The sequence below is a fragment of the Triturus cristatus genome, chromosome 6, assembly GCF_964204655.1.
Source record: "Triturus cristatus chromosome 6, aTriCri1.1, whole genome shotgun sequence".
NCBI classification, from domain to species: domain Eukaryota; kingdom Metazoa; phylum Chordata; class Amphibia; order Caudata; family Salamandridae; genus Triturus; species Triturus cristatus.
The window spans coordinates 1,524,962,383-1,524,989,404 of NC_140589.1; the positions used below are offsets into that span (position 1 = coordinate 1,524,962,383).

Below are 27,022 nucleotides of genomic sequence, written 5' to 3' on the forward strand. Positions count from 1 at the left end.
GATCGTTGCAGTCGTTCACTCTGTCGTCGGGACCTCTCCCACCGGATCCACGTGTCGCTGTTGTGCCCCACGTTTGGGACGCCAATTGTTAAATGGTAGCGGCAGTTTCAGTCGATAACCTTTCAAATATTTGCCCGGCGGTAATCGCCTCTTATACCACTCGATAATTTACCAATGAAAGAGGCAGGCGCCGGAGACTGGAAGGCAGGAAACAAAGTTTTATTCCGTCGGAGCAGAACACATCAGATCAGACAGCAAGGTATCGTCACGAGGTGCTCTAACTGCATCTCTGAGACCTGGTCTCTTATACACTGGTTTATTGCTTTATTACACATAGTACATTCTTGAGATTCCCTTGATGCATGGGGGAATATCCCCTGAAGCCCCGGTTCAGATCCGATCCCATACATAGATACAGTAGAAGTTCCCACCCCACCCACAGTAGGAGATGGCTATTGCGCAGCAGGGTATTCCGTCAATTCCCGGGGGTGTGTGTGACCGGTCGGGTCTCAGGGGGTAGGGGCTTTGATCTACTGTAATCCCTTTGATGTGGGGTGTTTCCCTTACAGTAGGGGCAATAAACTGCATCCGCAGGGCTAGGTGATGGCCTGGGACCAGTTCAGACAATGGGCCGCAGAGGAAGGGGGTTATCAAAGGAGAGGCATGACCATGTATGGGATGTCGGTCGGAAGTGGTTCCGTAGCAAGGTCGCGCAGAAGGAGAGGGTTTATGGCCTGTATGAGAGAGCGGGGGTGGCCAGCGCGCGGGGGATGCTCGCAGCGCCAAGGGGACCGCGCTGCCGATTGACAATGAGTGGGGAGAGAGTGGGGTGCCTAAAATGGCGGCCGTGCATTCGCTGTGCGTGGCGCTGGGGAGAGGCAAGATGGCGCAGATAATGTTCAGTTTGCAAGCTAAATTTCCACAGCAGCACAAGCTCCCTTTGAGAAATGGGAGTTTGTGTAAATCTCTGCACCGTGTGGCAGGCACCATGAGGTGCCTGCCACACGGTGCAGGGATTTACAGGGGGCCCCATAGGTACCTCCAGGCCCCCAACTGGGGTTCGCTGAGGGATATGGGCCCGGCTAGGGTCCCCCTGAGTTTCTTCATGACGGGCTTTCCATGTCGGAAAGGCCACATGGAAAGCCTGTCGGAAACTGACATCATAATCCTAATAGCAGAAATGCCGTATGTAGAGGGATTATGTGGTGGTTTTCAATTTGGCTGATGGGCTCCTTGAGCCCGTTGGAAGCCAGCCGGAATGACCGGCTGGTTTAAACTCCGACCGCCTACATTGTAATTAGGCGGTCGGACTTTAAACCATGGATGTTGGTCGGAAAGCCTCTGACCGTGGAAACATGTTTTATGTGTACATATTCAGCTTTAGTACTTTTCAATATATTATAATGTTTAGAAAATCTAGGTAATGTAAAGATTGCATGTTTGTTGAACATTTCCGTACATTTTTAAAAATTGCATAACTAGAAAAGAAAAATGTATGCACTCTAAAACCATTTCATATATGTATTTGTATATATACTGAATTTAAAAAAATCCTTGAAAATTTTAAAATCCCCCAAACTTGTAATAGAGCGCTAAAAATGATCTATATTAGAATAGAAGTTTTCAAAATGTATATTTCAATAAGCAGGTAAAAATGATACTTTACAAAAACTATATTGTTAAACAAACAAATCTTAAAAATTACTTTAACTTTTAGTGTACAAAGAAAAGTGCAAACAAATGCTAACAGTTTATGGATATCACAGTTAGTATTCACAATAAAAAATAGCTACATTGAAGAAACTGGTATACTTTGGGGAAATTCTAAATGACTTCTTCTACTCCAAATTTCATCATGGTGGGGAAATGAACTTTTCCGGGGAGAAATGGGCCGGTGGGGGGGGGGGGGGTCAAATTTACTATCCCAGATGCAAACTTAACCACAGTGGGCAATAAGTTGGACTTTTGAGGATCTAAATGTGCTATTCCAAGTCCAAACAAAACCACATTGGAGAAAGTCTTCGACTTTGAATGGCGGCAGATTTACTATTCCCACTCCAAACGTAACCACATTGGGGAAACTGTTAGAACTTTGTGGGGATTAAATTTACTGTTCCTACTCCAAACCTCACCAACCTTTCACCACATTGGATAATGTGTAGGACTTCGGGAAAAGTCTAATGTATACTACCACTCCACAGTTCATCATGATGGGGTTAAATCACAACTGCAAACCTAACCACATTGGGTAAAGTGTTGGACTTTAGGGGGGGTTACATTTCCAATACACAATCCAATTCAGATTTACTATTCCAGCTCTAAGCGTAACCACTTTAGAAAGAAATATGTGACTTTGTGTGAAGGAGTTCAAGTTTACTATTCCCACTCCAAACCTCACCACATTGTGAAAGTGCTGCCTTTTAGCAGCGCCAGATTTATAATTCTAACTTCAAATTTAACCACATGGGGAACGTTTTGGAATTTAGGGGTGGGTCAAATTTACTGTTCCAATTTAAAACATAAATAAATTGCGGTACGTGTAGGACTTTGAGGTGGTTCAGATTTACTACTCCCACTCCAAACTTAACCACACTAGGGAAAGTGCTGTAATTGTAGGTTACAGAATTAACTACTGACACAAAATGTCAGTAGGCATTACACTTAATATACTTCAGAAAACCAGTTATCACACAAAACCACATAGCATACATGAGGCAAATTGAGAATGCTACCAACAAATGATTAAAAATAAAACATATGAACTGTAAATTTACATTTGATAAATATAATAATATTTTATAATTTAATAAAACTAATAAAACAAAAAACAATAGTTTGAATTTTAAAATTAAGTCACATACATTTTAAACCCAAATTGCAAACCAATATATATTAAAATTGATTAAATCAATGTAATTTAATTGATTAAATAATTAGAAAAAAAAATTCAGCTCACAAAAACCTTTTCTAGAAAATTATATTCAGAAAAAACATACTTATTACAAATTTTCCCAACTAATACAATACATCATTTTTTTTAAAAAACATTAACAAAAAACTTACATATAAAACTTTTGCATAGATAGAAATACAACATAAGAAAAATGCACAGATCTAATTTAATAAAAATGCATTTTTATAAAAATGTGTCAAAATTGAGAAGAGTGACAACAATGTTAAACATAATAAAAATTACAACTTTTTATTTTTATTCCCCTATGAACTCAACATCCAACGCCTAAAATTATTAGAAAAATCACACCCTTTTAGTCTTCAGCTTTTGAAACACCAGCATCATTAACATTAACTAAGTGCAACCCATTGAGTAGAAATGTAAGAACGTTCTAATGCTTAATTGCAGTAAATCTGCACTACTGCATCTACTTCGCTGTTCATGTCACTGGAATTCCTCTTGCCGGTCTTCATCAGTGGTGCCTTTCATGACTCAGCTGTTGTCACAGCTTTACAAGTACAGATGGTACATTTGCAAGGTTGAACCCTATCAGTTCCTGCACCCCTCCCCTTGAAGTCCTGCTTCATCGACTAGGTTATTGGAATATTGAAACCAAGACACAGAAAATAAACCTGAATCGCTAGCTCCAAAGGACGTTCCTCATAGCAGTATCTCAACTAGTTAGCCAACTAAAACATTCTCTCATGCTACTATCCTCAATTTACAAAATCTTTGACTTGACACTTAACTTGGCCTTCTATTAAAAGTTGGAGAGGAGATTTGGTCAACTATTTACCTCCAACTACAAGTTGAGCTAGACATATGTTGAAGGTTTTAAAACTGGAAATGGGACACTTGTAATTTCTTGGGTCTGTCAAAAGGTAGGTGTCAAACTGTTGACTGTAACGCAATGATGGTCTTAGTTTCCTGTCTGCAAGCATATTCTTTTTCATTTTTTCTGTGTATAGATTTCGCTTAGTTTGGTACAGAACACTGAATACATGTACAGGGCATTCTTACTTGGACAGGATAGCCTCGGGATCAGGAACATCAAGAAGAAAGCTGGGGTCATCTCCCCAGTGGTAAAAGAAAGGGGAAAAGCAGACTTGGTGGTTTTATAATTCAATTTGGTTATGCAAAAGTGTCTAGCCAAGAGTCCTTGATGGGCTCAAAACAGTGTAGATGTTATTTCAACTGATGGTTTACCCTTTAACTTTGATTACCTGTTTGGGCACCTAGGCTATAGTCAACTGAAGTCAATTCTGTATTTTTTAGAAAACCCCTTTCAGAGATGAGACCTGCATGTAGGCCCTTTCCCAGAAGTAACTATAGATGGTAGGCCATGAAGTTTGACTACATGTTGAAAAAAGCTGGATATCAGGTGTTGGTTAATAAGTGTTCCCTTGAGAAGAATAAATGTATAATTTTGGTGAACAGATCGACTACCATGAGGACTGTGCAATAATCAGAAATCCTTGGCAACTCTGCTACTAAATCCAGTGAAAAAGAATCATCTCAAGAACCACAACTTTTTTTTGCCTGTTTTCTCAGGAACATAACATCTGGTCTAGTGGGGGTCAGGGTCTGGGTGGCCAAGATGGCGGATGTGCTCGTCTGCCCGGCAAGAGGCTGGAACAGTGATCCAGGTGTGTGCCGTGCCCCAGGAGGAGTGGGTGCAGTATCACCCACAGCAGAGCAGGTGAGGCAGAGATCCTGTGAGGCTGAGATGACCGGCCGTACCTGGACCAAGATGGTGACTCGGACTGAGGACTGTGCCTGGAGCAAAACCTGTAGCCTTGGTGGTGTCTGCCACATCCCTGGATGGCTGGGTGAGGGATCTGCCGGCTGGGAGGTGCTGGGGCCCAACATGGTGACTGTAGCGGTTGGCTGCTGGAGTGTGGACAGGTCAGGCAACTCCTACCGGATAGGCCCCCTTGCGAGCATGAAGCGGGGCAGAGCCTCAGCCCAGCGCCAGTGGAATGAGGGGGGCCTGGGCACCCTCGCTGCAGGACTCCCAGGGAGGCAAATAGCCTGTTGACCCTCTAGTCTGCTCGGGTACTCGGAAGGCCCCTCCGCTGCAACTCTGAGTTTGGCTGAAGGAGCTAGTGTGAGCTCCCGAGCTGGGGCCGCGACCCAGTCCCTAGAGACCCTATTAACTGAATAGAAGATCTGGGGCCTAACTTTGCCAAGGCCACACGAGATCCTGCTGACACTCCACAAGAGTCCGGTGAGGGTGCCAGGACCTCCCCAGCTTACTTGGGGGAGAGACCCCATGTGGGACTTGTGGGGATGCCCGGCTCCGAGGACACCCCCTTTCTATCTTCTATTTGCTTTCTGAAGTATAGGCATCAGGTTTTCCCCAATCCTCCAGAGATCTAGAGGGCACTAACAGAACCAAGGAGGACCTCAACAATGTGCGGGGCCTATAGCGGCGACGCCCAGCCTTTGTCCACTGGGATCTGACTGCTTGAACTGCCCTCAACAGCGGATCTCCAGGACAAGCAGATCAGACCTCCAACCACTACCTGTTCCCGCGGGTAGGTGGGCTGAAGTGGGGAGGAGAGAGCCCTATAGGACTGCTTGCGTGAAATATCACTTGCAACAACCAGGATGCCTTGCTCGACACAACTGTAGGCATGATGGGTAGTGACAAGGGTCCCCAAGCATAAACCAAAATGGACTAATATGCTTTCCCCATAAGGGTAGCAAGAGGCCCTGCGGGGGAAACTCTTGCAACTAGATCCCACACAGTGGAGACAACACGTCTGTAATACAGTAGGAGCTGGATACCAATATTGGGGAGGTCCAGGTCGACATAGCCCTAAATAGACAAGACCTCTGACTTGTGGTAGACCGAGTAACAGAAGCAGAGATTAGAATCTCCATGCTGAAATACACAGCCCGGGGACTCTTCTCTGAAGTAGCTCGCCTATCTAAGTCAGCGAAAACTGTTTCCCCTACTGAGTGGAGGATGGTGAAAACAGGGCTCGTAGCAAAAATGTCTGGTTTATTAGGTTTCCGAACGGAGCTAAGGGCTCATCACTGGAAACATTTCTGGAACAGTCGATCTGGTCCATATTGGATGATGCCTACCTGTCCCCCTGCTTTATAATTGAGAGAGCCCACAGGTCACCCTATGATTGCCAAATTCTTCAACTATAGGACCAGAGATGCCATCCTGAAAGGGCTGAGGGTGAAGGTTCACTTAATGCATCAGTCTGGCCACATTATGATCTTCCTCGATTACATCTGTCACGTCCAATCACAGTGAAAATCCTACGATCAAGTGAAGCAGAAACTCCGGAATATGAAGCTCTCATATATGCCCCACTATCCTACATGGTTGCTGGATCTTCATGATTCAAAATCATATTTCTTTGATACTCCAGAGGAGACATGGACCTGGCTTATAGAGCAGCAACCTATTGCACCAAACCAGTTTCCAAGACAGCAAACGATCACTCTCTTGAAGTCAGGGAGGTGGGTACCCGGGGGACCTACTGAGACGAGGCATCAGAACTGATCTAGAAGGTGAAAACAGGATAGGGAGGCCTCCATGAAGGATGTGGGGAATGCTGAAGGCACAATGAAGCCAATGAGCCATAAACCCAGGAGACGCCGTCAGGCACCAACCCCACAGAACAACGACTGGTGACTAGATCGGGCCCGAGGATTGAGGAGAGCTCCGCTGTTGGCCTCCTTATATGACTAAATATTTCACACCAGTACAGGTGTGTCCTACTTATGTACTTTTCTCACATTACTCCTCATGAGGAGCCAGGGATAAGTCAATTGTCTTCACCGCCTTATTACACCTATCCCGAGTTTAGTCTGCTAGTTTGGGAGTTTGGGCAACAGATGCTTCTTCGGGCAGGGAAATAAAGGAAGGAGGGAGTTGGGGGGTTGGGGTCTCTTTTGTCTGTCTGGTTATTTTGCTTATTCTTGCTGTTCATCTACTCTCATTAACGAGCTTACACTTCACATACCTGCTTAAACTCTGTGAGACCCTCTGTTGGCTCCGCCACTATGACTGAGAATAGGGATAGCATTGTGGTACTTTCTCAGATTTTCCTTGTCCTACGCCAATACCAGCTACCATCACCACCAGGCATGCCTTCACGGGAATGGCATGGAACTTAATTGAGTGCCTGGGCCTTATTAAGAGAGAGGGCAGTAATGCAGTGTGCACACAGACACACCCCGGTGATCCTAATGATCTAAGAAACTCACCTTCAATGTACAAGCTGCTCATTCCTAGCTCTCTGGGGCTACTACAGAGTGTTCCATGCCTGATCCTCTTGGGGCTCAAGAGTGGGCCATACTCCTTCACAAAACATTGCCCCTTGTAGTAACCAGGGTATCCCAAAAAGTATATCCTTGAAGGATCCTTGCAGGGCTCCTCCTACAATCTAGTATGTGTGCACGTCTCCCCTGTGTTGGCCGGGTCCACACTAGTGAGCCTCAAGGAGCTCTTACTTGCCCTACAAAATAGGATGACGATCATAGGGGGAGACTTCAATGATATTATAACCAACAAAGGATGAAGAGGGTTTGACTGAGTGGGCCAACGGATTGGGAAGTATGGAGAATATGGAATCCTGGACACCGGGAATATACACACGTTTCAGCAGCGCATGACTTGCTGTCGTACATTGATTACCAGTTACTCTTGACCTCCGATCTGATGCATTAGGCAGCTTTACATATCCTTCCATGGGTATATCTGATCATGCCCCAGTGACAGTGCACTTTGGCGCCGCTCCAACAGGGATTGGACTATCTGGCATCTCATTGCATGGTTCCGGACATAAAAGCATTTTTCCTCATACATGGCTGAGGAACTTAAGGCATTTTTAGGTATAAACAAGGGCATTGTAGATTTACCTAGCCTACTGTGGGGTGCCTGTAAGCATCCATGCAGGGAATTGCCCACCCACAGGTCAAGGGCTAGGACCGTCAAAGTCTGGCAAAGATCACCAAGCTAGAAACATGCATATTGACCCAAAAGCGAAGAGTATGGGGTCACCTGACGGAACGGATGCAGTGCTGTCTGGCCCTACACAGGGCCTTCTTGCACCAGCTATGAGTGTAGGAGGACTGCTGATGCTTGTTAGCCTCCAGCAGTTGTGTCTATGAATGGGGTGATTAATAAGGTAAAGTTGTTTATTGACTAGTCACAAACGACATAGAAAGGAGGGAGGTGCCCAAAGTGACCGATGGGACTAGGATGGTGATGGAAACGTATGCCGGGACCGTATCTGTCTTTGTACAATATGATGAGACCCAATATTCAGAACACACCCGTCTGGCATGCGAGACCGAAGCTGCACTGGTTGCGGATATAACATTGCTTTGGCTGTCGGTGGATGACCAAGATTAACTAGAACAGCCACTTATGATTATGGAGGTGGGCAAAGCACTCTCTTATCCTAAATTCGTGTAAATCCCATGGGCTGGGCAAATTTTAATGTAATATTTCCACAAGCTTGTTTTTTTTTAGATCTGTCCCTCTATCCTAGATATGTTCACAGAGGTGAGCTTCAAGGGACAATTTCCATTGTAGATAGACTTAGCAATGCTGATGGTCTTGCCAAAACTGAATTGTTACTTGGCTCAATGTACCTCATACCATCCCACCTCTCTTATAAATATGCAGGGCAAGCTCTGTGCCAAAGTTTAAGCTAGCCGTCTTCTGAGGGTATTGAGCTGCTTGGTCCATTCAGACCAATGCACTTTCATTCCACACCATAGCACACAACATTGTATTAGAAGGGTCCATCTGGCTCTAGCCTGAATTCAATCATTAGGCGGCCCAGCAACACTTATGCCATCGATTTCGAGAAAGCATTTAACACCCTGCACTGGTCGTTCATGGAGGAAACCCTTCTTAAAATGGGCTTTGGCCTGTAGTTATGTGCTCACATTAGGATCCTTAATGCAGCCCCACAGGTTCAAGTGATAATAAATGGAGATTTAGCCCCCAAATTTCCCATCTGGTGGGGCACCATACAGGAACCTTCCCTGCCCCCCTCCTATTTGCACTAGCCATAGAGCCCTTGGTAACCTGAGTAAACTGTGATGCGCAAGTGTGGAGCTTGCAGTGGGGGCTGGCGACGGAAAACGGGATCACCCTATATGCGGACAAAGTCCTCCTGTTCCTCTCCCGGCCAGCCGAAGTAGGGCCACGGCTGATCTATATTCTGATCTACATAACTTTGGCTTGGTCGCCAATCTATGTGGTAACTGGGATAAATCCCCCATGGTCCCCCTGTTGGGCGACCACCAGAATGAGACCTGGCACCCAGGGATCCCCTTGTGCCTCTTTAGCTTTTTAATACCTGGGAGTGCACACGTCCTGGGACCCGAAACTCACCTTTTGCCGGAATCTCTGTCCCTTGCTCCGTAGGGCCTCTGAGAATATGACCCAATGGGATAACCTGCCCCTTAATCTCATAAGAGGATTGCCTTATTTAAGATGATGATACACCCTTGGCTACTCTATGCACTCTAATACTTCCACCTCCACATTTCACGGACCTGGTTTAATACTCTGGCATTGCTTGTAAGGTGGTTCCTGTGGGCTTACAAGCCCCCCGGAGTCGTCTTCGGTAAATGCATCTGTGCTCCCTACAACGGGTGACTTGCCATGGTATATATCCATCTGTATTACTGGCCAGCACACATCCTAACTGTGAACAACTGGTTACATGGGGCTAGGATGACCCGTCATACCAGGGAAAGACAGCTCTAATCAGTTTGGAAAAAATCAAGTATTCTCTACTAGGCGCTTCTCCCAGAACGTCTCCCAAAACTGACTAAGGAGGTGTTCTGAGCCTGGAGAGCAGCGCTGAGCTGGACCAGTTGGGGCCGAAGGCTCACCCTGGAGACTCACCTGTGGGTAGGTCACCAGATGGTCTGAGTGGCAAGCCTTGAAGGATCCCGAAGTTGGGACTGAATTGTAATTTCACATCTCGGGTATGTATAAGACAGGGACCATATTATCCTTCAGGACCTCCTGACTGAGTTCCAGATGCATAAATCCCAATTGATTTGATACTTATAATCGGATATGCCCTCTCCGAATATCAAGACGAACATGGAGATGCCCTCAGTACAGCTAGAGGAACCCTGAGAGCTAAATAAAAGGAGGGAGTTGGCACCCTGGGTAAGATGGATTAGCGGGATGCCTGTATAGCCCCCAGACTCTGGCATTCTCTGGACAGCTCAGACTCTTTCATTTTAAATACCTCCATCAAGCCTATTTCACACCTCACTGTCTCTGGAGTGGAGAAAAGGTATGGACTGGTGCACAAAGCTGGAAGAGACAATGTATACAGCACGCTGGTGTCCCTGCAAATATGATAAGGGTTGGAGAAAATGGTGGGCTTACCATGGTCTAGAAGGATGTGCTTATATTGGCAGACAAAGCAGCACCGTATGCTATACCTCCAGGACTAATGGGGGAGGCGGGTTCATGTGAGAAGTATTGTATACACATTGTGCTTGCCTTCAGCGAGCAACAACTGTTATATCACAAATCTATAAAAGTGTTACTATAAAAAAATCTGATCTAGTATCGGTGTAGGAGACAGCAAGCACAGGAGGAAAGGGAAAGCAAAATGAGTCAGTAGTGATTTTAATTCAGAGATTTCAGATGGAATACGTACTGATCCAGAAACCTAAATCGAACGTCGATGTGCAAAATCAGCACTTTATGCAAAATCCCAAACCATTGCTCTTCTGCTAGAAACAGAATGGGGAAAACCCCATCAGACTCCCGTGGGAGTGAATGGGCCCAAGGGGAACAAATCTCCCTGAGCCAATCAAAACGCTGTACTTTTTAAAAATTGGGTTTGAGGGACTCTCGCGAGAGTCCCTTGGACCCAACCGTCCAAATATACAACCTTAATTTCTCAAAAACGACTGAACCGATTTACACCAAATCACAAAAAGCACAATCTGCAGGCCAGGATCTAGCTTTCTTTCAAATTTGGTGCAATTCCGTTCAGCAGTTTTTGCAGTAGCACTGCCTAAAGAAGTCTATGGAAAATGCTTGAGGAAATTTGCTTTTGGGAACCCCATCTATCTATCTATGTTATGTTATGTTAGTGCTATTTGTATTGCGCACGGCTGCTCCAGCGAAGGAGCGTCCCGGCGCACCGACAAGGTGGCGAACACAACACAACTGGGGAACAGAAATAATTATTAAGAAATTGGGGAGTGCAGGATTTAACAAAGCTCAGAAAATAAATGAGTTTTAGCGGCCTTGCGGAAGGAGAGCAGGTCACCAAAGGTCCGGAGTTTCAAAGGGAGAGCGTTCCAGAGTGCGGCTGCCCGCACCTTAAAAGAGCGACCCCCCACCCGACTGAGTTTGAACCGAGGGGCTACCGCTAATTCTTGGTCTAGCGAGCGCAGAGTGCGGCCCGGGATGTAAGGGCGCAAGAGTTGGTGCAGTAAGGGAGGTGATAGGCCCTTCAGAATTTTGAAGGAAAGGCACAAAACTTTAAAGTGGATCCGCTGCCTAACGGGTAACCAATGCAAGGCTCGCAAAGATTGACCGGCCGAGCAAAACCTAGGAAGACCTATGATCGCTCTGGCCGCAGCGTTCTGCACTCTTTGAAGTCGGGTTAACTCAGCCTGGTTTAATCCTATAAAAAGGGAGCTGGCATAGTCCAGCCGTGCCAAAACCTATCTATCTATCTATCTATCTATCTATCTATCTATCTATCTATCTATCTATCTATCTATCTATCTATCTATCTATCTATCTATCTATCTATCTATCTATCTATCTATCTATAGTTTTATAGATATAGCTATAAATATAAAGATATAGATGTTGTGTTGCTAATAATGTTGCCAATCTTTGATGAATATCCACAAACCTTTCCGAAAAAGCACACTTTTTTGACTAGTTTGTGCTTGGAATGTTTTGGGGTGATCCCTCAGTGCAAAATCCCCATGCATTTTACATAGACTTCTTCAAGAAGTGCTACAGCAAAGACTGCTGAATGGAACTGCACCAAATTTGGCAGGAAGCTAGATTGTGGTCTGCAGATTGTGCTATTTATGATTTTGTGTAAATCCGTTCACAGTTTTTAGAAAAAGTAAGGTTTAAAAATATTGCTATATCTGGACTGTTGAGTCCATAAGCATTCTGATTGGCCCAGGGAGCTTTTTTTCCCTTGGGCCATCTCGCTTCCACAGAAGTCAGACTCCCGCAGGAGCGAGCGCTCTGATTGGCTGCTAGCAAAATGAGAAAAATTTTGCTGGCAGTCATTACAGGACTCAGGGACTTAGTCACCTGTCTTGAAGTTTAAAATAAAGAATTATATAAAGGGGCAGCCTATGGGTAAGCTGCAACCCCCCCCCCCCCCCCCCTCTGCCCCCCCAGTACCATGGAGAGGACCCAGAGGGACTTCCCGGAAGCCCAAATTAAAAACAAATCAGCAAATTCTGCTGCAGTCCTGCTGGCAGCAAAAGAAACCCCAACAAAATGATAGCCTCCAATGTATTATACATATGGGGAGGGAGCGACAGTAGGTCCACAGTCCACTTAGGGCCCCAGTAACACCTTCCCCTGGGTCTGGGTATATGTAAGGAATGCTGCCCCCCTCCACGAGCTGTTTTTGGCCCTGGCGATCAAATACCTGGGGGCTCAATGCATTTGTTAAGGCGAGGGGTGGCTGCGCAACCCCTTCCCTGAGCATTAGGAGGTCTTGGGCACCCCATCCCCCAGGGCAGTCAATTTAATTTGAAGGTTACATTTGTCTTTGGTGTGTGAAACACATTACAATGACAGCACATCTGTCTCCACTTACAGAATACACTCATATCTCTGCAATGAAAATACCCTTGCCCTTGCAGCATAACTCAGACTAGTCACAGCTTTACAACTCCATTTACGTAGCCCTATCCCCTCAAATATTTTCCCCGGCAACAAAACGATACTCACAAACTAGTGCGGTTCAGACACAGGTATTTCCCATAATCTGAGCCTATCTGGGGGGGAGCGGGATAATACCTCCACGACCCACAATGCCCCGCTCGACGTGACAGTGTTCCGACCACATGAGCTAACCAACCCCCGTGGGCACAATCCCTGAGCTAGAGTGGGATGAAGAGGCAGTGGGCAGTGTTGCGATATATTCTCTGTAGGGACCCCAGATATCTTTAGGGCGCGCTATGCTGGGAAGTAGACTAGAATAGATCTCGCTGTTTGCTTCAGAAGGCCAAACCAGTAAGCCAGTCCTGTGTCTTGGGAACCGCCCCCCGCCCCCCCAGCGCAGTGCAATCTCTCTCTTTGCCAGCAGAAAACCCAGGGATGCCAACCTCCGGAGTGTCTTGGGAAAATTGACCATATACCAACAATGCCACCTCCGGGGTAGGAACCAAAGTAAGCCCAAGCATCTTCCCCAGTATTTTGTGTATCTGCACCCAATACGATTGTATACGTGGGCAGGTCCAAGTCATGTGGGCGAAATCAGCGTGTGGAGCGCCTCATTTCCAGCATGTGTGGGGCCTCTCCGGGTCAATTTGATGTAGTTTTGCAGGTGTCATGTAGCTTCTACGAAGAAACTTATAATGTAAACGTTTATGGCGACTGTTTAATGATACTCTTTTGGTAACCTTGCAGCAGGCGGACCATTGATCATCCGAAATAGGATGTCCCAGGTCGGACTCCCACTCTAAACACAGCTTATCGTCTATGCAGGGAACCTGTGCTATACACAGTTTGTACAGTTTGAAGATTATATGTGCCCCTGTTTCCTTCTCAATGAGGAGAGTCAATGGCTCGAAAGGGGCAGGCTCTAATGGAAATCCCCTTATCTCAGACCTTGCTGTTAGATAAAGACGGTTGAGAACAAATTTGTCCATGAATATGGCGTCCCTGAAGCGTGCATCTTCTGAGACCGAGTATATGTGTCCGCCCGGGTACAAATCACCCATCTTGGTGATTGCAAACTTAAACAATGTGCGTTGTACGAGTTTCTCGCCGGTTATGGGAAGCCAACGAGCATTTGGCAACGGAAGAGACGAGGAATATAACATGGACTGGCCCATGTAGCACAGGAGCCTGTTCCATGCCCAGCTAGTGGTCGAGACCGTTTGTATGTCGACCAGACTCCTGGGTACGCCTCTGGGCAGAACAGCTGCCAAGCGGTCAGGAAGAACAAAGTCATCTTCCGGGCGCAGAAATGGGATCCGCGCATCAGGGTGGTACCAGGTGTAGGCATGGGCGCATTGTGCGATCAGGTATTATGGATAAAAATCAGGCACTCCAAATCCGCCTCTATCGTACGGGAGAGTGAGTATCTTCCACCGGACCCGGGGCTGTTTACCGCCCCAGACCAATCTTACCAGATGGTATCGCAATGTGGCAAAAAACCTCTGAGTGAGGGGTATGGGGATATTATTAAAAAAATATAGAAATTTGGGGAGCGCTATCATCTTTATGATAGCGATTCTGCCTGCCATGGATAAAGGTAGCCGTAGCCATTTGTCAACCTGCGACTCCAGTCTCGTAATCGCACAGCCATAATTAAGTCGTATAATCTGATCTTGATTCAGGTTAATGTGGATACCCAAATACCTAACAGTGTCCGCGCACCACTCCAACGGAAACTCGCATTGCCTAGGGGAGGTGCTGCTGGTCAAAGGAAAAATAATGGACTTGTGCCAATTGATTCACAGCCCAGAGTGCCGGCCAAAGCGGAGTATTTCCCGTATAAGCGGTGCTAGGTTCAGATGTGGCTCTCTGACATAAAGGATAGTATCATCGGCATATAATGAAACCAATAGGGGACCTGTCCTGAATTGCAGCCCTCTATGAAGATGACGCTCTTGAAAATGTCGAATTAGAGGATCCATGGCGAGAATGAACAAAAGAGGGGACAGCGGACAACCCTGGCGGGTGCCTCGGGTAAGACCATACGGGCGTGTCAACGTGCCATTAATGCGGAGTCTTGCCATGGGCTGACTATATAAGAGACTCGTGGTGGCAATGAAACCAGCCGGCATGCCCATCCGACGCATTATGGATAGGAAGAAAGGCCATTCAAGAGTATCGAATGCTTTTTCTGTGTCAAGCAGTATGGCCACCGCTGGAGTAGTGGGGTTTATTCTATGCAGTACTGAGAACAAAGTCCGCAAATTCAATGAGGTCGAGCGGTGGGGAACAAAACCAGATTGAGCCGCCGAAATAATAAACTCCATCAATTGTGAGAGTCTGGCGAGGATCTTATAGTCGATGTTCAATAGCGAAATGGGCCTGTATGACCCGCAAAGTGCTGGGTCCTTATTAGGCTTTGGAAGTAGTATAATGACCACTTTGCTCAGGGTGGGAGGCAGGGTTTCCCACTCCAAAGCCTCAGCGTACACCTCAATGAGTTTCGATGCTAACAGATCCGAAAAGGCCTTGTAGAACTCACCCGTCAGGCCATCAAGGCCCGGAGCAGAGGAGCCCCTAAGCACATTAATTGCCCCTCGTACCTCGGTCACCGTTATGAGCTCCGTCATAAACTCCTGCATGCCTTTCTCTAAGAACACAAGCGCAATTTCGAATAAGTAGTCCTCTCGCGCATCAGTGTCACTGCTGTGTCTCGTCGTGTATAATGCCGAGTAGTATGCAAGAAATTCGTCCCTGATCACTGTGGGTGTCGTGCGTAGCGACCCGTCCTGGCCACGGATTTTAGTGATGAATGCATTGCTGTACGGTGGCTGCAGTACCTGAGCCAAGGTGTGGCCCGGACGGTCGCCCTCCCCATACCTACGGGCAGTTTGATATTTACCCAGATAAGGGATCTTCTTATCCGCAGTCTCCCTGTAATCGGAAAGGAGGCTCAGCCGCCTGGCCAGAACGGAGTCAGGAGGTGCGCAAAGCGCATCTGCATCCAGTGCCACTAGTTTGGCCTCCAACTGTGTCAGTGTTGTACGCAACGCTTTAAGGACCCCTGCATGTTTGGATATACATACACCCCGAATATAGGCCTTAAACCCCTCCCACAGCATGGCCCAGGAATCCACCGAGCCGGTGTTAATTGCAAAATATTCCTCAATCGCCTCATTGACCTCATGACGGAAAAGGTCGTCTAACAGCGTGCGGCCAGGGAAGCGCCATTGTCTCTCAAACCCCTCAGGGCGCGGTACGTGAAGGCAAAGCAGCACAGGAGAGTGGTCAGAGTATGTCCTAGGGAGGGTCGTCAATGTCCGGTACCAGGGGTACACACCAGGGGAGAGCAGCCAGAAATCAATCCTAGTCCAAGTATTGTGTTGGCCAGAAAAGTGTGTGTAGTTAGTGGTGGAAGGGTTGCGCCTGCGCCAAATGTCAATCAGGGAGAATTGGTCGCAGAGTTCACGGACTGCGCGCCGTGCTCTGGGCTTAGTGTCCACCGCACCCGAGGTACTATCCAGGCCCACATCCAGCAAAAGATTAAAATCTCCACCGATCATAAGCAAAGCAGGTTCAAGTTTAGAAAGTTGGGCGTGAAGCGCATGGAAATACTCCGGGGAGTCAGTGTTGGGGGCATAGACGCAGACCAAAATGACCCTGTGCCCCATCATCACCCCCCTCACTATTATAAAGCGCCCCTCTCTATCTCTGATGACCTGCTGGCAATGAAACGGGACTCTTTTATGGATTAATGCTGCTGTGTCTCTAGCATAATTGCTAAAATTGGTGAAGTACCTGTGCGCCCCCCAACTCGCCGCAAAACGTGCTGTGTCTGTAGTGGGTAAGCGTGTCTCTTGTAGAAGGGCGACGTCCACATTATACCTATTCAAATTGTGAACCACCTGTCTGCGTTTACGCTGATTAGTAAGACCCCTGACATTCCAAGACAACAGTGACAAGTCCGAGGGGCATTCATTTAAGCCTATCCGAGCCATCCAGGAACGTGAAGAAACAGACGAGAGCAGATGTAATCATATCACCCATATACCACCAAACACGACACACCAAATAAATGCTACTGAGATCAGAACAACCTTCCCCACCCCTCCTCCCCCCACCCAGCCTTACGACAAAAAGTGTGAGGCCAATCCCAACCTGTGAACAAAAAAAATGCACCATACATTTGTGACAAAGGCAAACGCACTTAACAGTAGGAACATTAGAACCAGCATAAGAACCCCGAGGTTTCCACCAGAGGGGGTGGCAACGCCACGGCAGCAACCCAGCATTGCATAGCGTACTCAACAAAAATGTCATGTGTCCCCAACATATGGTCAATGCAATAATGAAGGATCAAACAGTGCACGACGTCATCCCACCCCGGAGCCAGAAAAACGGTCCAAGCTAGCCACGGAGCCACTGTGCGGAGGAGATGGTCCACCCCCTCGCCTCACGGTGGATTCTTATTAGGTTTGTAGGTACGACAGAAGTCCTGAACATCTGTAGGGTTGTCGAAGAACTGCACCCAGCCCTAAATCTCCACTCGCAACCGTGCGGGGTATAGCATGCCATACTTAAGTACGAGATTGCAGAGCGCAGCCTTTACCCCAATGAATTTACGCCGGGCTTCCTGTACCATCACTGTGAAGTCAGGGTAAAGTGCGATTTTTGAGCCTTGCCAGGTAACGTCCCCACGCTCTCTGGCTAGGCGTAAGGCAGTGTCTCTGTCACGAAAGTTCATGATGCTGGCTATCAGGGGGCGAGGAGGGAGTCCCGGATTAGGTCGCGGCCCAAGGGAGCGGTGCGCCCTCTCTACCACAAAGCCTGGCGTGAAAGAGTCTCTACCAAATATGTCCGCAAGCAAATTTTCCACAAAGACATCCAGATGACCCGTTGCTGTGGACTCTGGAACCGCAAGAATACGTACGTTATTGCGTCGACTGCGCACTTCAAGGTCCTCATTTTTAATGGCCACATCCTTTAGTATGCGCTCCATTCTGTCGAGACGCTTGGTTGTCTCCGCAGCACCGTCCTCAATGTCGGAGATCCTGGTCTCCGCCACATCCAGACGTCGATCATGCGCCTGTATCTTGGCGCCCATTGATTCCAGCGTCTTGTCCAGGGAGTCGAAGCGACTATCTATGGATCTGAATTCAGCCCTCATTTCCTGCAGCCAGTCCGCGGCAGGGGCCGGGTCCAACCTGCCACCAGCCGGGCTCTCAGCACGTTCCGCCATGGCCGGGGCGCCCTCTGATGGTTGATCCGCAAGCTTCTCGAAGGGAAGTGTTCTTTGTTTCAGGTCCCTGCGACCCATGCCTCTGCAAAGCGACTGGAGTACGTCCAGCCCACGGGGGTTCCTCTAGGGTGTCGACAGGCAAGGATAGAGTTGGAACTGTGAGGTACTCCCGGCCCCAAACCACGTGCGGGTCTCAAAAGCGCCTCCACATATCACGCAGTGCATTCACAGCAACCATAACCCCGAGCCGCAGACCCATGCTCCAGCGATGTAGTGGCAGGTTAACTCCGCAGCCCCGCACCGGGTCCAGGACCGATAAGCACCCGCACTGCCCCCAGGTGCTGCGAAGCCAACACCACTGACTGGGGTAGAAGGAGAACAGAGGGCCAGCACTGGCAGGGGAAGGCACCGTGTGGAAAAGCACTCTTCATAGGATCAGCTCCCCATAAGGTGGGTCCCGAGGACCGGGCAAATCAGGCAGGACAACTATCCACATCCAGCCAGTGCACGTTTCAACCGCTGAGGGGGGCAGCGCAGGGGGCAGGAAGAACCCAGGCGCAGGGGGCATCTAGCAGGCCCACACTCTCACCCCCCACCATAGTGGTAAAGCCGCCGCCCGCTCTACCGCGTCCGATCCGCTGCAGTTAGACAGAGGGAGAGAACGGGGAGCGGCGCGGGCTGGACAGCTCAGCAGCGCCGGTCCGATCCCGTCTCGGCTCCACAGCCGGCGCCGCTCATGCATAGGCACGGGGGAAGCAGAGCCCGGCAAACCCGCGCCCAGGTACTCACCACCCCAGCGGCCCCCGCAGGATTCTTCCGTCCGCACCGGCAGCCGCTGCCACCACGTCCGCTTCGCCTTGTTCACTCAGGACACCATCGTGTGTTTCCCAACGTCGCGAGCAGAGCTGTATTGGGGCCGCAAACAAACACCTCCGCCAACACAGAGCCCTCAAATTAGGCCACAGGGATCCGGGGATGGAGCGGCATCTCCTGCCGTCTGTTTCTCGCTTCAGGAGGTAAGGTACATCGTTGTTTATGCTGGGCTGCCGGCGGAGCTTCAACACCGCTCAGCCATCGTAGCTCGTGGCTTGGCCACGCCCCTATATATATAGTCTTTCCTTCAAGTCTACAATATCATTGGTTTGAATGGAATCCAGTTCGTTGAAGAGATTTTATTACTGGCAGAGGAATATTTTTGTGAAAAGTTCGTAATTGCCTGACATGTTTTCTGGTCAACAACGTGGCATTCTATTTGATCAACTGTATCACGGATAGACATGTATTTAATTTATAAAGTGATACTTCACATAATATATGACTATGAAGAATAAAGATAAAATATTGAAGACTGAAGTAAAGATAGTAATGCCATAGCAGTTAAAATTAAAGATTGCTTAAAACACCACACTGAGCATGACATCACAAAAGCAGACTCTATGCTGACCCATCCTTCATTAGAATTTCAAGCTCTTCTGCACAGACATAGTACTGTGTATGATGGATAATTAGTTGGTATTGCTGCTAAAGCTAAAATACTGCATGTACAACATTCTTCATGTATGACTTCAGGATAAATACCACTAGTTTGTCCCAAAGATATATATCTTGCCTCTAAATGCCAGTCAGTTAACCCCAAAAATATTCCTAACATGGTACAAAAAATTGACTATTTTATCAGTAAGCATATTTGCTGTAAAATATTACTCAACTCTAGAAGGATCCTATTAGCTAGCCTGGGTACTAAATATCTAAGCCTTTTTAAAATTGGTGCACTTTATTTGTGACCTCAATTGTGGGCTGAGATTTGTGTTCTTGACTTAGCCTCCAAGTGCTTCTATAAATGAGGGCAACCATTTACCTACATGCAGTTCACACTGATAAAATGAGTGTGGCCTAACAATAATTATGACGCTGGTTGCAGATTTGATGAAAGAAAGGATCCATTGGTTACTTCACAGTTTTGTGGTTTTAATTCAGATTTTGAGGTTTCCACCTGTTTATGTTGATTAGAAAAAAGTGCCTTTACCTCATGAAATAGAACCAGAGAGTCACACATTGACAGGATGTTGAGGTTGAGTAGGAGCTGATCTGCCATCGCCTTTATCTTCTTCCACCTTCCAGGATCTTCACAGATGCTAGGGACACACTAGTGTGTGCCTACCTGACTTGCTCTAGTTTGTAAAGACTTGCAGAAAGCATCCGAAGTTAGCCATGCTTGTCCGTGGATCTTTGTCAGTCTGACAGAGCCACTGCAGAGCATGGTAGCTGCTGCCATGACACTCATAGAGTCCACATTCCTGCAGCGGCATCCCACTTACAAAAGAAGAAATTAATACGGTTACCGCATTCCGTAGCCAGTGTTTTCTCTAATGATTAAGTCACTGGCTCAGTAAGTGGAACGCTCAACTGCCGAAGGAATGGCAGAGTCAAATGGCCATGGTTTAACGTTGTCCGTCTTTGACATGTTGTGAGCACTATCGGCACTAATGGGTCTATCTATGGCATAATTGAGGCCCTGGCAATTTGGTTAGTCTTTGCATTTCATGGGTATCTTTGGCATGACCATCCTGGACCTTGGTTTGGCATACTGTGAGCATCATAAGGGTTATACAGCCAGATCCTAGAATACTGATAGCCTTGACATATTGACAGGCATTTGTGGAATATTATGGGCATCTTCGACATGATTGTGCGAACCCCAGTCAAAATGGTTGCTATCTATTGCCTACTGCAGACATAATTGGTATTATTACACCCATTCATGACATGCTGCCTACCATCCAATAGTGATGCCCATCCTTGGCATACTGTGGTCATGTTGACATCATTGTAGCCATCCCTGATTCATTGTATGCTAAGCATTCCTGGACATTTCTAGCATGTGGCGGTGATACATTATCATGTAAAGTAGAACCCGCCCATTTGTGCCAGAGTCCATACGAGTACTTAATGTATATTGCAAGGTGCTGTTTTAGGTCCAATTAAATAGGAAACAGCATTACTGGGATAAAGATAGTGTTTTATTAAAATTCTGAGCTTTTATGTTCAAGTGACTTATTGCTGATGCTGTGTCCTTAGTGCCAGAGAGTGTTTGCTGCAGCAGATGCTATGTCATGACATGTGCGAGGGTGTTTTTTAAAGTGCATAGTTATAAATATTTTCATGTCATTATTACTAATTGAATATTATGGCTCTGGCGGTTAGATTTGTAGAACTTGTCTCAACCTGTAACCTGAGCAGTTTCACTACTGTTTGGTCTTGTACAATTTGTTTCCACAGCCTGAGATTGTAAAATCTGTGTAATGACTTTATGTTTTCACACCTTTCTTTTCAATCATATTATTTTTGAAAACGTAAGACAGAAATTGAATTTGGAAGAAGACGCATAGGGAAAATGAAAGGAAATGAAAAGTACGAATTAAAAATAATACTACAAACAACTGATACCCAAATGTCTTTAACTGCTCATGACATGTATGACTTTTGTCACAGTTTAATTAAATTGTACTGAAAAATTGAACAGATTATTGTGCTGCCATTTTCAAAGTTTGTTCGCAGAACCCTGAAGAACGCCAGGCTTGTTTACTATTAGACAAGCACTGCTCCTCTTGAGGTTCAAATAATATGTGCCTATTTGTGTGGTGTTGAAACTAGTGTTTTGTATTGATTTCACAATATTATTATTATTGACACAAACATGGTACACTGTTTATGAGAAATAGTGTTTTGAAGAACAGTGGCACAATATGAATTGCTGGGAAAGTCCATTAGTTCTGTAAAATTCACTGTTGTAGTTTATTTATTCACTTCAATGCACAGGAATGTAAAGGGCGAGAATTTCTTTTCATTAGTCCAAATGTTTGCAAAAGGATGAACAAGGACTTTGAATTAAAATATCCTATGTTAAAACACTGGATCACATCCTTTTACTCCGTGCTCAAAGCAGAAACTTTTGAAGCAAGAATGATCAGGTTTTCAATCACACAGTCATTAAGTATGCATATTTAAGAAATAAATCTACTCCATTGACAGTGCTCCTCTCCCCACTGGCATGCACATGGGGTGGGTCTGGTTGCTTAGTGGACTAGTGTGCCCACTCTAGGGGCCTGTGTTCGACCGCACGGTCACAGGTTCAAATCCCGGCAGGTCCACTCAGCCTTTTATCATTCTGAGGTGGATTAAATGAGTTCCATTGAGTTGGGTAACAAGAAACACCTGTTATTCAGTGCCAAGGTACCCCTTGGGTGAACATGAGCTTTACAAATACTTATGTTATGGTATGGTATACCTGTGTGTCTAGAAATTACTGATTGGCATAGGAATACCAATCATTTTAATAGAAGCCGAGGACCCTGAAGATCAGCCTCAGCTGTAATCCTTACCTTCAGCCAGGAAGCTGCATGTGAACCGACTTCCACATTATACAGATCTAGAGTCCCAAAATGGTTCCTGAACCAGTACGTACTCAAAATGATAAAAATGATAATTGGGTTGTAAACTATGTACAGTTAACACAGGCTAGTAAGCTCAAAATCTTAATTTTACTTCATGTTATATATTTTATTGCAAATTTTCAAATGTCTTGTTAAAAAATACCATCAAAGCAGAAAAGAATTGTAACTATAATGTCTGTATCCCCACATTTTGCCACATATCGCAATTGTGTTAAATTCCAGATGGCTGTGGTTTTCATATTGCCATTTTGCATTCCATTGTAATTTTCAATCATTATTAGTGCAGGAATATGTTGCTTAAAGACTTTATTGTGACAAGCTTGTTCAGTCTGGATTTGACAGATGTCATGCAATAAATTTGAGCTATTGGTTTCGCTCAAGCTGAATAATAATATTGATATCTGAATACATATTTAAATATTGCTGGATCTTCCCTACCCGCAGTCTACAATCTCTATGGTATCAGTAGATAAAACAATAAGGAGAATTCTTCATTATGCTGCCTTGTTGTTCCTAGTTTTGCTTATGAACTAATACAATGTAAATAAATTGTGGGTAAAAGCTTTTATGCATCATCTCACCGTACTATGTTACCAAAATATTTTACACATCTTTTTTGTTTTTAGTTCACTAACATGTGAAAGGAAGAGTATTATAATTCCCACTCAAACGCGGATACCTCACCACAGCAATGCATCTAAAGAAAATGCATTGGAATGTCTGTATATAGTTTAAATTACCACAGTCATTTTCATTTTTTTCTTTAAAACAATCAAAATTCATTCCACACTATCATCCCTTTGTCCTGACCAGAACAACTCGATCGTGTTGAAGAAGGCATGAACCATATCAACCAAGACATGAAGGAGGCCGAGAAAAATTTAAAAGATTTAGGGAAATGCTGTGGTCTTTTCATATGTCCTTGTAACAAGTAGGTACTGGGTGCCGACTCTGCTCTGTGGTGTCCAGTTCTTGTCACAGTCAATGTCTGAAGTTTGTCTTTCTTCTTTGTCCTTTTCCATCTGCTTCAATCTGTGGCGATAAAATACTTGTGTTTAATCAGAACAACTGGACCACATCGAAAGTGGAATGGACCAAATCAATCAGGACATGAAAGAAGCTGAAAAGAACTTGACGGATCTAGGACAGTTCTGTGGTCTTTGTCCCTGTCCATGTAACAAGTAGGTGCTTCCTGCCTGCCTGAGTATTTGAGCACCAAGGCCACCATCCAAGCCTTGTGAAAATCATCCCTAGTAAGCATGTGGCATGCAGTGAGATCAATACTGGATCCATAGCATTGTCTCCTAGAATAGAAAAATTAGCTAGAAATAGTGTTAATAAAATAAGGCGTGTTAAATGTACAACAATGCCACACCAGTGAATCAATTTTACAAAATTTTTCAAAGTGTGTAGTTTTTTTAGTATCTAAAAGAATCGTTAGTGTGTGCCGCAGTAGCCACCATTAATGCTTGTCTGCAGGATTTTTTATTTTTTTGGGTTATAAAGCAATTTTAATAAGTGTTTTATTTCTAAAAGTGTAGCCTTTCAAATTATACTTAGAACAAGACGAGAAAATTACATGTCTACTTATTTTGTAAGTAAACAGATGATTAGCTAAATATTTCATATAGTTTAGGCTTTGAAAATTGCGAGGAGCCATCTGCAAACCTGCACCAGCATCACAATCTAAGCTATGTTTTTCTTAATACGGGAACCATCACGATATTAGTAATGTTGAAATATTAATATTTTGCTTGCAAACGAATTGCACACAAAAATTGGTTTGAGCCTGTTTAACTATAATCACATGTAATTGGTTTACTCATAAATTCCATGTTCAAGCAACAGGTATTAATTAGATTTTTTTAAGTCAGTAAAGTCTGGTTCAAATTTCTCGGATGTACTACAAAGTCCAAAAAAGCTACACAAATCTTAAATGTTCAACCTAAATCTAGAAATAACCTTAGCTTTGTAAGTCAATTAACTAATCATTAAATGCATTTCATGGCAGCAGCATTTATTGGATGCTTGGCTAGTTGGTTAACGAAATTTGTTTCTGCATGCATACGAGTCCATAGCTGCAGAGAATATCACGCTCTACATTCTACTGAATACAAGAATAACATACTTTTTATTTTTAGAAAGTCACAGCAATTCACATGTAATTTAAGTCTGTTAAAACCTTCTTAAGCAAAGGTTAGTGGAAAGTTGGGAATTTTTTATTTGCATCATATAAAAAAAACAAAGAAAGGCCCCCACTAAATGCCGGTGAATGCATTAAATGTTTCAGTGGTTGAATACCTAAGTTAACTAAACATTATTAATAACAGTAACTCCTGGCCACCACCTTAGTTGAAGAGATTGAGAATATTGAAGGAGGCTCCTGGACAGTTATAGGTTCTCTGAATGGGAATTTTCTTTTCTACCTCAATCTGCGATCCTGGTCATGTTTGCAAATAGGGCTGCAATCTGTTGCAAAGATGTCCGCTCGTCTACTTCCCGTAGAAAGAGCAAATAATGTGTTTCTCACACCAATTAATTCTGCTTGAGTTTCAGAATACCACTAATCTTATGGTACAGTTTAACACGTGCCATTGCTCACATGGTGGAAAGTTAATATTCCCTGCATGGCAAGTTCTTTTTAATTTGCAGAAGAAATACTTTCCAGCAGCTCATAGCTAAATGAAATTCCGAATTTGAGAATCCATTGTAATGTGGAGTTAGCTACATATGAAGGCTACTATGGATGGTGAATTTCTTAGGCTCCAGGTCACTCTAACAATTGTTTTTAGCAAGAATGCTTCCTTTCACTTCATGTGTGTAGCTGGAGCATGCAAATGGTGCATAGGGTGCCTATTGCTTTCTTTCATTAGTTGGCTAGTTTTGTCTTATGTCCCTTGCATTCATCACACCCATGCTTGTTTTACCTGGTGTATTTGTTGATAATGGTCTGTACATCAGTTCTTGATTCAGTGTCACAATTTGAATGTACTACTGTGCCAGCCTAAATATGCTTGCACTCTGTACGTGAACTACAGAATTAATGGCAATGGCTTTGAAGTTTGAAATGGTAAATGTTAAATGGGGATCATACATTCAATTTCTATTAACAATGCACTCCATGTGTCCCCAAAGCAGTGTATACTTGTGATGTGATGTACACACTAAACTGCAGTTGTGTTGTACGTCTGTCTGCCTGTGTGTATTTGTGTCTTGTGTTAAAATGTAAAACTGTAATGTAAATAATGTTTTTGATTAGCACTATAACAGCTTTCCATACACTACATAGTGTAGCTTCCTAATTTAATGAATTATAAATAGCATTGTTATGACCACCAATAAATTCCAAATTTGATTCATGTTTATAATAATAAGTTCTTATTTATGTACCCCTTTCATTCTAAACGCTTTACACTTATTATCAATTGCAACAAGTGCTCCTTTTAGTGAACAATGAAAGGCTAATTCCTTACTGCCAGGATTCAAACCTGCAACCTGTGGGTCACACACAATCTCAATATCAAGTGATTGGCCTGCTGAGCAGATTGATCCATTACAATTCAAAGGTATGAAGAAAACCAGTGTTCAAGATGCTTTCACCTCATGCAGTCTTTAGTTTAGTTTGAGGAGAATAATTTTCATTCTTTACTTGGACTTGGGTTTTGTCACTCACTCTCTTTTTCTGCACAGGCTTATATCAGGTGATACTGGCAAAAAGGCATGGGGAAATAATCAAGATGGTGTTATAGGCAACCAGCCAGCCCGCATTGTTGATGAACGTGAAAGGATGGCCCTTAGTGGTGGTCATATTCGCAGGTAAGCTGTTTTATAGAATTCATCAACACTTTGCCTCTTTGTAGAGCAATTATGTGGCCTAATGCATAGTTATGGTTGGACTAAAACAAGACAAGGAAATACATGTGTATATTGGTTCCTCAACTTGAGATAAAGAGTGGTTAAGAAAGTGAGCTTCAGTTTGTGCTTCCTTGCTGGAGTGTGCATTTAGGTACATGACTGGTACACCTGGAAATGCATCAAAATGCTTCCCGGGGAGGCGTAATGAGGAGAAATATGATTATTTCTCCTAGTTTTTCCTCTTTCTACATTAGCTGCAGAAAAAAGCCTAAGGGGTTCAATTGTTTTAATGCAGGAATGTGTACCTTTCTGCACAAAAACAATCTTGCCTACAGCGCAGGCACCCTTCACCGCAGCGCAAGGGTGCCTGCAGTGACACAAGGCAGCACATGGTGCGCCACTGCAAGGAGAGGACAGGAATACACCATATAATGTTAAATATGGCACAATCCTACCCTCTCCCTTTCATGCAGTGCAGAAAGTTGTCTTGCTGTATGTTGTTGCGTGAAAGCGTGATAAATATTGGCCTCAATGTTTAACCAAACTGTCATGCAAATCAACAATTTGCTCAAGGTCTTCTTTTAAAGAAATATGATTATTTACAAAGTAAATTGCATTTTGAGAATTTGTCT

General features: G+C 44.9%; 1 protein-coding gene across 10 annotated transcripts in view; it reads left to right on the forward strand.

Annotated features, from left to right (window-relative positions):
* Positions 1-27,022, forward strand: part of LOC146821629 (synaptosomal-associated protein 25-like) — a 491,673-nt gene that overhangs the window by 425,911 nt on the left and 38,740 nt on the right. For 9 of the 10 annotated variants that reach the window (XM_085612668.1, XM_085612672.1, XM_085612670.1 and 6 more), the window contains 2 exons: positions 23,599-23,716; positions 26,226-26,351. In XM_085612668.1, coding sequence (XP_085468794.1) covers positions 23,599-23,716; positions 26,226-26,351 — 244 coding nt within the window. Of the gene's footprint in view, positions 1-23,348; positions 23,467-23,598; positions 23,717-26,225; positions 26,352-27,022 lie in introns of all 10 variants that reach the window. The other variant, XM_085612676.1, reaches the window with a different exon arrangement.